General features: G+C 35.7%; 1 protein-coding gene across 1 annotated transcript in view; it reads right to left on the bottom strand.

The window, feature by feature from the left end:
• The window catches only part of itpk1b (inositol-tetrakisphosphate 1-kinase b), a 45,972-nt gene that overhangs the window by 14,071 nt on the left and 19,740 nt on the right, over positions 1-12,161 (bottom strand). Inside the window, exons 4-5 of the mRNA XM_039666361.2 lie at positions 8,017-8,142; positions 6,123-6,240 (exon numbers count right to left, since the gene is read on the bottom strand). Of these exons, the coding sequence (XP_039522295.2) occupies positions 6,123-6,240; positions 8,017-8,142 (244 nt within the window). The remainder of the gene's footprint in view (positions 1-6,122; positions 6,241-8,016; positions 8,143-12,161) is intronic.

Raw genomic sequence — 12,161 nt, 5'->3', positions numbered from 1 at the left:
ATCAAAAAAACAGTAGGTAATTCAGTCCGGGGATTTTTACACGGCATTCTAGATTCGGACAGCAATAAATTGTAAATGTTGAAAATACCTTCCAACCCCTTGAGAAACAACTACACTCTGAATACAGCTGGGTTGTTTGAACCCAAATTTGGGTCAAATATGGACAAACCCAAATGTTGGGTTAAAAAATGTCATTTAAAATCACTTTCACTTTCAACCGTAAATTTTTAAATTGCATTTAACCCAGCATTTGGGTTTGTCCATATTTGACCCAAATTTGGGTTGAAACAACCCAGGATTTTTTAGAGTGTGCTATCCGAATAGAGCTATACTGCCTAATTTGTCAAAATTAATTCAAGGACTTGGAAAAAGTGCAAAGATTCGGACAAAAAAAAAAGTCTCTTTCTCTTTGCAATCCGTTGTTTTACTCGCTAATAAAGGGGATAGTTAAACACAATACCACAGAAGTGCATCCCGCTACGGATGAAATAAAGGTGTGAATCTTTGCCTTATAAAGTCTGAAACACTCCGTCTCCTGCACAAACAAATGGTGTCCTGCTTTTTCTCCACGGACAGCATGTAAGACAGCAGGACAATGCTTATGTGAAGCTCCTCAGGATGTGCATGAGTCACATGGACGAGAGTGGTGCCAGAAAATGTGGCTCTAAGCACAGCGCTAGGTCTCTCATTAAGAAAAGGACTAGAAAAGATGAGTGTGTACTCCGATGACAAACAGCATTTATTACAGCACTAATGTGGGGGCGACTTCCTGTGCGCTGGTGAACACTGGTGGAACTGACACATGCAAGCAAAGATCATATCTCCGTTCCTCTAGTCAGCTACCAAATGGTACAAAATAATACGTCAACAACTCCACACATCTTTTTTTTATATAGTTCAATGCCTGTTTTCAGTAGATGCTTTGCTGAACACGATCTGTAGCGCACCTCCTGTCCTGCAGATGTCAGCGGCAGATCTTCATCTTCAGTTTTATTCACAGGATTTAGTCAGTTAGTCCCTCTTACTGAAAATAAGCAATGTGCTTTTTTACACTTTTCCTACACTTTCCTCCACATCACCCTCTCTCACTTGTACTGTTGTCCATCTGTGTGCTCATGAGATAAGCCTCCTCTCCTCTATGCATGTTAAAATGTTAACAGAATGGATGTTCCGTCATGACATCTCTCTGGAGATTGGTGTGGTAATGGATATGGCAATGTTAATGTATTTGCTCTCGGAGGAATAGATCTGCTACGCTGCGGCCGAGTACTTGCTACTGCCAATACATTGGCAGACACTGCTGTGAGCATTTAAAGGAGTAGTTCACTTTTTAAAAAAACATTTGCTGATAATTTACTCACCCACATGTCATCCAAGATGTCCATGTCTTTCTTTCTTCAGTCGAAAAGAAATTAAGGTTTTTGATGAAAACATTCCAGGATTTTTCTCCATATAATGGACTTCAATGGGGTCCAAACGGTTCAAGGTCCAAATGAGAGTTTCAGTGCAGCTTCAAAGGGCTTTAAACGATTTCAGACGATGAATAAGTGTCTTATCTAGAGAAACGATCGGTCATTTCAAAAATAAATAAAAAAGTTTACGTTTTATAAGCACAAATGCTCGCCTTGCTCTGTTCCGTGATGAGCGTTCGTGACTCTCCTGTTTGAACTCGTTTATAAAAATGAACGAATCCTTTTTGAGTCATTTGGTTCATTCAACGAACGAACTGACTTGAAAAACGATTTGTTGACTCTGACTCTCTTCAGAAAAGATAAGATGGCATTTTGGTGATCATGGCGCAGTGGATAAGACGCATGCCTTTGGTGTGAGAGATCCGGGTTCGAATCCACTGTGAGACACCAATGTGTCCCTGAGCAAGACACTTAACCCCTAGTTGCGACCTCTGACATATATAGCAATTGTAAGTCACTTTGGATAAAAGTGTCAGCTAAATGAATAAATGTAAATTTTCTTTTCCTCTAACCTCAGTATAATGTGTATTATAGTAGTGTTTATAGGCGCAGCGCTACTTTGTTTAGTTTTGTGCAGGTGTTTTATGCAACTAGCTAGCAATGTGCTTTTAAGCTATTTTAAACGTTCAGACAAGGCTTTGTCAAGCCAACATCAAAGCTGGTTCACAAACTTTACTCATCTAGTTATGGTTTAGTATTAGACATTGAATTATTTACCTATTATCACTGTAAATCCGCTTTGGAACAATCTAGCGCTATATAAAATGAAGATGACTTTAACTTTCTAACTTAAGTATTCCTGAATGAATCAATATTGAAAAATGAACCTGAAATCAGTGTCAAAAGGCATCCCTAGCAGACAAAAACACTGTTGTTTCATAAAATCACATATACATAAAAGCCTCATGCATCCTTAATGCAACAAAAGGTAATCCCACAATGCTTTGCAACACTGACAGAAAAGCACTGAAGATGACAGAAATCAAAATATTGAAAACTACTTTACCCAATATGGCGTGAGCGCTGCTATGCTTAAAGTATCTAGAGCGGCTGCCACTTGTGTTGCTATGGTAACACTGTCAGACATGCTTTCGGTTACTAAAAAGAGGGATGTGGCGCTGTGTCCGCCACTGAATGTGAGAGGACGGATGACAGATGGCCAGAGTGTAATTTGGTAGTTGGGTTATCTTGCAAACAAGTACTGGCGGCATCCAATGTAGCATGTACATTGCAGCATGTTAAATAATGACAACTCTCACTTGTTTAGTGCCTCCTGACCAACAAAAATTCTGTTACATGGAATTTCCTACCATTGGAGAAAGCTTTTTGTCAGTCTACAGTTAAAACAATTTTAATCTTGCAAGGTAAACTACTTTTAATCTTGACAGGGTCTTATTCCTGCTACAGACAGATTTCGACAATCCTATACGATCATTACCAATCAAACCGTACGACATGGGATCTAATAATGTAGACTGTGCTCTGATGACAGCTATTGAGTCATAGGCTACTTCGCAAGTTAGTATAGAAGAATAAAACATCAACATTCGCTAGTGGTAAACAAATGAATCACACTTCGACAATTGTAGTTTTTATGTGGACTGTAAAAAGAAGACACCGCAAAAGGAGAATATTATGGACGCAGTCATTGCTAAGGAAAAGAGGCCAACTTGGCATGCCAATTTTGCTAATGAGGCTTGAGGTAAGTAGTTTTAAGTTTTAGAACCACGTCGTGTTGATCAATAGGAGCCACAACCACAGAAATCCCCACGATTGGTCAACTTCAGTCTGTCTGAGACGGCCACAATCGTACAATGTGGATCGGGCATTTCGGACACTTCGCAAGATGTGACACAATTGCAGAGATGTGTTATAATATTAATAAAAACAAAAAATAAATTGTAGACAGAATTCCAGAATGTGCATTTTTTTTTCTGAAAATTATATACAGGTGAAACTCGAAAAATTTAAATATAAAAGTTGAAACTAAGGGTGAAACTAATATATTACTAATAGACTCATTACATGCAAAGTGAGATATTTCAAGCCTTTATTTGTTATAATTTTCATGATTATGGCTTACAACTTATGAAAACCTTTTACAGTATTCTAATTTTGAATTTGGGAATTATCATCAAAATTATAACAAATAAAGGCTTGAAATATCTCTCTTTGCATGTCTATATAATACATTGGTTTCACTTTTTAAGTTGAACTACTGAAATAAATGAACTTTTGCACGATATTCCAATTTTTCGAGTTTCACCTGTACAGTATGTGATGAATGCAATGAACTCAACGCGTAGCCGAACATGTCTTTCGTGTTTTCTTGAATTAAAGAGTGGGCGGCTTTGATATCAGGGCAGAAGGAGAAAAGGAGAGACAGAGACTGGGGGCTTCCAGATGATTTTGTTACATAACCATCTGTCACGTCTGGTTCAATAGAACGTGGACACACATGATTCCCTCAAAGACAAATATAGCTGAACATACACGTCTGTACAGGCCACAACCAAATCTGTGCAAGGGGAGTTGAGACCGCTATAATATGGGTATTTTGGAGAAATTTAATATTAAAAAGATGAATTCACTCAATTTAAGTTCTGTCATTGTGCTTTATAAATAAATAAATAACATTAAAATACAATGTAACCACAATTCATGCCCAATCATTATTTGTATTTGGTTACATATATATTTTCATTTTTATTTTGGCACAGGTAAGCCATATTATCTTCAGTACAAATGACTATCGTGTACATTTTTTATCATGTTTATGTATACATTTATATATTTTTATACTTGAATATGATACTGGACTGTTAGCAAAGATTTTCTTTTATTTTTATATTTGGTATATTTGCTAGTGTGTTTTGTGTATTTGTGTACTGGATGCCTTGAATTTCCTTCGGGATTAATAAAGTATCTATCAATCAATCAGTAAATCATGCATAGTTACATTTCACGTTGTTAATTAATATTAATCAGTACTTAAATGTATAATAATTACACTGCAAAAGGATACCTTTAAATAAAGAGCAAATGCCCATTTGCCTTTAACAATAAAGATATAGATATTAAAGAATTGTAGAGCCCACACCAGGTCCACGACAGCCTTGAATTTTCTTCAGGATTAATAAAGTATATTTCAATCAATCAGTAAATTATGCATAGTTACATTAATATTAATCAGTACCTAAATGTATAATTACACTGCAAAAGGATACCATATCCATAACCATATTGCCTATAACAATAAAGATATAGATATTAAAGAATAGTAGAGTTCACACCACAACTATAACGGCCCAGAGAAATGATTTTGCTGGTTATCATTGAAGAATAATAAAAACTTTCACAGCTAATAAGAAACCATCCTGCTTTCTAATCTCTAGCATTTAAAAGAGGCCGATGACAAAACTGAACCATATCGTCCGCTGGTGTGGACTCTAATATAAATATCGTTATAGTTTACTTCATTTCGTCATCATTCTTGAGCGAACTGGACTCATTTCATTCACAAACGAATCGGATAGTTTACTTTTCACATAAACATGCAGAGCTATAAGGTGGATATCAAGATTTTCTGTGCATAATGACTCAAATCTCAGCCTGTTTGTCACACAAAACTTGTTTTGCTTTTATGATGTTTCTTTGTCATTTTGGATCTTGATAATAGAGCCAGACCGATATATCGGCCGATATTAGGCATTTTCCAAAATATCGGTATCAGCAGTCATAATGGCCGGTAAATTAATATTTAAAAATTAAATTAAAAACAGACGAAACACGCTTCAATCATCTCTCCTTGGCCTGTTATATTGAAAATGTATGTTTTACAATTTGCAGTATGATGTTATCTATTGCTAAATTATGGCTCATCATAGACTAGCTAACCAAAAAGCAGGCTAATGCCAATATCATCAGTGGAAGACCGCTAACGTTACCATTAATGAGCTTGGAAACCACAATGAACTTTTTCTGCCTAAATAAAGTAACGATTACTGTATTTATAACTAGCATATCTCTAGTTACAGTCCCTGCATTGTAAAATGCAAGTTATACTTGCGAGGAGTGAGCATTTAGACAGAGAAAAATTATCAAACGTATCTTGTGCAGAAAAGTTAGCTTTTCTTTTACACGTGTGTGAAATCCAACAATATTTAATAAAAAAAAAATATCGGCCGATATATCGGAATATCGGATTTTAAAACCCAAAAATATTTGTATCGGTATCGGCCTTCAAATTTCTTTATCGGTCGGGCTCTACTTGATAACCCCATTCCTCTTTCTCCTCGACTGTATGGAAAAGATTTCCGGATATTCTCAAAATGCCCTTTTTTATTCCACAGAAGAAAGTATTTCGGGTTTGGAAAGACACAGTAAAAACTGATTTTGGGAGAACCACTCTGTTGCAGGCCGGACTCAAACCTGTTCACCCGCATGAGCGCCACAGCTCAACAAGCGAACTGTTATGTTACAGAACATTACATAATCAAGTTCACCTCATTCAACTACAAAGATTTTAAGAGCCGGGCCCTGACTGCTTTTTGTAGTTGGGCATTACACCATTTGCAAAACTTGAAAACTGCATAAATGATTTTTCATGAATAGTGCTGGAATGAGGCCAAGGGTGCTGGATCATATTACCTCTCATACAGTCCTCGATCCTGTGCACCAGCTGGTAGGACCTGCAGCGATCCAGCAGAGTTCGGATGGCTGGAAGTGGGTCAAGAATAATGGTCTCTGGGTGAGCGTCAATGTAATCCTGCAAGACCAGAGGAACGGGGCAGAACAATGAAGGTGAGGAGGACACATTGAGAAGGGAAGAGGCTAAAACAGCAGTGAACATGTTCCAACATCACGTATTGGTGTTGATAGACACATGAAGCCCAGTTGCACTGCTATTACGTCAGGCTAACTGAATGCAAAGCTGCGAGGTTGTTTCATTTACATAACCACTCGCTCTCTCTCTTTTCACTGTCCCCATTCACTCAACATCTTCCTGAAATACATTCTTTTGTCATGTGATTTCCCATTTCTATCACTTATTGACTGGGAAATTGTGTCACGGATACCAGCATATTGATTCTTAGATCAAATCGCCTCCAAAATATGAATGTATGAAGAGTAATATTCTTCTAGTACTGATTAAACGGGCAAAAAAATGTAAACAACAGACTCATCTACAGTTTTTCAGAGGGTTTAAACTGAACACTGTGCTTCAGATCATTCTGTGTGTTGTGTAAATCTATGTAATATACATCTAAGCGCATGCTTAGTGAGAGCAGGGTCTTAGGGGAGAGCTTTGTTTAAGAACATTAAGAGGCTCAGCGCTCTTACGTTCTCATTTAGAGGTGACATTTCATAAGACCACAAAACAAAAACAAAGTTGTAGGATGGGAATCTGAATTGAAGTAGAAATGTCTGTGGTTTCACCAATAAGTTATAAATTCTTTTGAATTTTATTTTTTTATTATTTTTTATATATATGTATGTGTTTTGTTGTAAACAATAATGTACATTATGTGATGGAACGTGATGTGCAATTTATGTGTGTGAATAATTTTACCCCTGTTTTGTATGTTGGTAATAGCTGTATAAAATCAATAAAAATATATACAAACTTAGTAAATAAAAATCTGTAGAGTATAATTAATACTTTTACTCTTAGATTTTTTTTCAAATAAATGATCTTTTGAATTTTCCATTTAAAGGATCCTGATCGTTTCCACAAAATTTTTGAAACAAATCACAGTATCCATGAAAATATTCAGCAGCCCAACTAGTTTCAAAATTGATAATAATAATAAATGTTACTAGAGCAGCAAATCGGCATATTAAAATTATATCTGAAGGGGAAAAAAAAATGTCTGTAGTGCACTCTTATAACTGATGAAAACGAAAACTTGAAAAAGCAGTCAAAAATGTTAACCAAAAAAATATATATATTCAAAAATTAAAAAAAAAAAAAAAATTAATAATATTATAATATATTATAATATACACTCACCTAAAGGATTATTAGGGAACACCATACTAATACTGTGTTTGACCAAAATAGCAGCAGGAATCCCTCCGTCACAAACATTCTGATGCCTGTACCAAACTATGGTATGTTTTATAAAACTATAAAACAGGTATGCTTGAGCATATTAAATATGCATTCATATTTGATTCAGCCACACCAGAGTTTGTTTGGAAGCGGACCGAGACCCATCTTTTCAGTGGTCTTGTTTGTTTGGCGCACCAGGGTTCGGATTGAAGCGTTCACACTTATTCAAATGAACCGCACTAACAGAGCAATCGCATCAGGGTTCGTTTTAATCCAACCAAACATGCCAAGTGTGAAGCAAAAGATTTCCCATAATGATCACTGTGCTGAGATTATTGCATTCGTTTTCCTTTTACTTAAACCTAACTGACACAGAGATTAAATTCAGGTGGATCAAATTCTCGCTGCTTAATCAGATTGAGATTCCTGCATCTTAATCAGAGCTGTAGATCTGCTCTACAAACACACACATGCTCAGACGAGCCTCACCTGCACACGCTGGACCAGCAGCAGCGACTGGGTGTCATTCTGGTCCGCCTCCAGGATCAGGTCCGTCAGCTTGTGAATGATGACATCCAGGGGACCCTGCTCCTCTAATGGCTGACTCAGGTCAAGCTGAAGGGAAGGGAAAGGTGAAAGGTCATCATTTACACTCCAATGATGTTAAATACCACTGCAGTTTAATACAGATTAACATTACATGTACTGAACAAATTCATGTATATACTGACAGCCAGTCTGTGTTTCCAGGATGTCTTTGTGGATCCTGGAATAACATTCCAATCAACCAATCAGATTTGAGGGACAAGTTTACAATTTATATCAAGTTTAGGCTTACAACCAGTGTTATTCCCTTATCATTATTCTCTGATTTTAGGGATAACTTACGGGTAGAGTTGGGTTTATGGGGTTGGGAAAGGGTTAAGCATAATCCCGGTGACCGACATATGAATGTTTTTGTATAATTTGAGTTCAAGAAAAACAGAATGGAAAAAAAACACTGCCACTGATATAGTCAGGACTGTAAACTGCATTAAAGCGTTTTGCTCTGGCCAAATGAGTTATTACAGTTATTCAAAACTGGTTCCTCTTTTTCTTGTACTGGAATGTTTAAAGGAGTTGTTCACTTTTTTAAAAAAAAAAAACTTTTGCTGATAATTTACTCACCCCCATGTCATCCAAGATGTCCACGTCTTTCTTTTTTCAGTCAAAAAGAAATTAAGGCGTTTGATGAAAACATTCCAGCATTTTTCTCCATATAATGGACTTCAATGGGAACCAAACGGTTCATGGTCCAAAAGACAGTTTCAGTGCAAACTGCAAACTGTTCAAAGGGCTTTAAACGATTCCAGATGATGAATAAGGGTCTTATCTAGCAAAACGATCGCTTATTTAAAAAAAAAAAAAAGTTTAAGTTTTATAAGCTCAAATGCTCACCTCGCTCTGTTCTGTGATGCGTGTTCGTTACTCTCCTGTTCGAACTCGTTCATCAAAATGAACAAATCTCGTTCATTTCGTTCGTTGAATGAACCAAATGGCACAAAAAAAGATTCGTTCATTTTGATAAACGAGTTCGAACAGGAGAGTCACGAACGTGCATCACAAAACAGAGCAAGGCGACCATTTGTGCTTACAAAACTTAAACTTTGTTATTTTTTTTTTTAAATGAGCGATCGTTTCGCTTGATAAGACCATTATTCATCGTCTGAAATCGTTTAAAGCCATTTGAACAGTTTGCAGTTTGCACTGAAACTGTCTTTTGGACCTTGAACCGTTTGGTTCCCATTGAAGTCCATTATATAGAGAAAAATCCTGGAATGTTTTCATCAAAAACCTTAATTTCTTTTCGACTAAAGAAATAAAAACATGGACATCTTGGATGACATGGGGGTGAGTAAATTATCAGCAAAAGTTTTTTTTTTTAAAGTGAACTACTCCTTTAATTCCCTTTCTATACCTTAAACAAATCACAATCGCAAAAAATGTCCACTTTACTTAGTGATTGATTAAACAAGGGGCATTTTTAAAATAAATGTACACAATAACCCTTAAATTATATATATATAACAAAAGTGCAATACACTATTTAAGGCTGAGAGCTGTGGGACACACAATCTATTTCCTTGTATGGCTGAATGTTTAAACCCATCTGACTGCCCAAAGTAGCTTTATATATCGTTGTTTTTTTCCCTTCCAATGTTTCCAGCACGGATCGTCCCCCGAGTGGTCGGATGTCGATGTCAAGAGCGGCTCCAGACTACACACAGCTCAAATCCCAAGGTGGTGATGTGCTGACAAACCTGTTCTAGCTCATGATAATCTCATGCTTACTGTACACGGACAGCCCGTTCCACCACAAGCCCATATGTGGAAACACCACAGACAGCCTACTATTGTGTGTTTGTCTTAGCCAGTAAACAAGGTACAACAACCCCAAATCTCTCTGTCAAACCGTTTGTTGGCTAAACAGCAGCTACTGCCTCGCACTAAAGGGGCCGTAAAGTAACAGGAGACAGATTACTAATATACAATACTACATTGAAGACTTGGATAATACTTTATGAAAGAAAACCACTACAGTGATATAACCAGATCAGATTGGTTCTTACAAGTATTTCATCATAAATTTATCAGGAAATCTAATCTCATGTACTGTACTGTACAGTTTGCTGCACAGTGCATTGTACGTTTGGGAGCAGAGCTTTATTGGAGGTCTGTTATAAATTAACAATACAACATTCATTTGATATAACGAAAGAGTTTCGTTCATAACACATAAAACACTACAGAACTTCTATGACCAAATATAACAGGTAAAAAAAATACATTATAATTAAAAATAATCATAATAATAATCAGCCGTTTCAGTCCTCTACTTCAGGGGTTTTCAAACTCCAAAAAATATAAGAGCAGCTGTATAATATTGTGTATATAAACCAATTATACAGTGAAAAATACAACAAAAAAATATATAAAATGTAATTTAATAATATATATATATATATATATATATATATAAGGACTGTCAAACGATTAATCGCAATTAATCGCATCCAAAATAAAAGTTTGTGTTAACATAATATGTGTGGGTGCACTGTGTATAATTATTATATATAAATAAAACATACCAAAAATTAATTTCAAAGTAAACTATCCCTTTAATAACCCTGTGTCGATCCGACTGTGCGTGGTTGGGAATTCAAAAATACAGAAATATATTCTGTAGTTTTCACGAAAGCCCAAAAAACGTCACGTGAACGTGAATTTCTCGGTCCAGGTATACACAGAGAACGAGTAAACATTGTTTATTAACATATAATACCGTCACTAACAATACAAAGCCTGATGAAAACTGTAAAGATTACGCTTTAACTGTGTCTTCATCTTTGCTTTGCTTTCAATTGTTTTAATTTAGTCATTAATTTTCCTCACAAAAGCAAATCATGTTATTCGTGATGCACTGAGCCACTTCCTTTTCTTCATGCGTGTCTAGAGACACGACCAATCAGTTATTCATGATGCTTTAAGCCAACTGAGACACAAGTAACTAAACTCGCCTGCCACTCAAAGCACAACATGACCTGTGACGTCTGTGCCTGCTTAAAAATGCCCATCCATGCAAGCATATAACCAATTTGACTGTAAAGAATCTATGTCTATGTGTCATTACTAAAACATACTGAGAGCTCATGACAGAAATGAGCAGGCAGAGGTCAGACACTGACCCAGTCCTGCACCGATGACTCATGCGGAGGGAGACATGCGCAACTGACTCAAAGATGAATTTAGCTGAGTCCAGTCAGGTTCTCGTTCAGAGTTAAAATCCTCAGGACAAGAGTGGATTAGAAGCAGCAGCAGCTTTGAAAGCAAGGCAAATCTAGCGTTATTTGCCATGACATTAACCAGCACAAAAAGATTTTAAAAAGGCTCTATTACTTACAAAAGTAGAAGATGTTTAAACTGTTTATTTCATCCTCATTTAATCTCAAATATATAATATATATAATATATACACTACCGGTCAAAAGTTTTAGATCAGTGAGATTTTTTTATGTTTTTAAATGAAGTCTCTTCTGCTCACCAAGGCTGCTTTATTTCATGAAAAAAAAAAATGACAAACAGTAATATTGTGAAATATTATAACAATTTAAAATGACTGTTTTCTATTTTAATATATTTTAAAATGTAATTTGAAAGCTAAATTTTCAACATCATTACTGTTGCTGATTACATATCAGTTTTCAGTGTCACATGATCCTTCAGAAATCATTCTAATATGCTGATGATTTTATGCTCAAAAAACATAAATTATTATTTTCAATGTTGAAAACAGTCGTGTACAATTTTTTTCCCCAAAAATTCTGTGATGAATAGAAAGTTCAAAAGAACAGCATTGATTTAAAATATAATCTTTTATAACATTATAAATGTCTTTACTGTAACTTTTGATCAATTTAACTCATCCTTCATGAATAAAAGTATTTTCTAATTTCTTTCCGCCAAAAATAAAAAATAAATTCTTACTGACCCCAAACTTTTAAATGGTAGTTATTAATGTTACAAAAGCTTTCCATTTTAGATCAATTCTGTTCTTTTGAATTTTCTATTCATCAAAGAATCCTGAAATAAAAATG

The sequence above is a fragment of the Pimephales promelas genome, chromosome 15 (assembly GCF_988280905.1).
Source record: "Pimephales promelas chromosome 15, fPimPro1.hap1.1, whole genome shotgun sequence".
In the NCBI taxonomy this organism is placed as follows: domain Eukaryota; kingdom Metazoa; phylum Chordata; class Actinopteri; order Cypriniformes; family Leuciscidae; genus Pimephales; species Pimephales promelas.
This window is presented reverse-complemented; position numbering and strand designations above follow the sequence as displayed.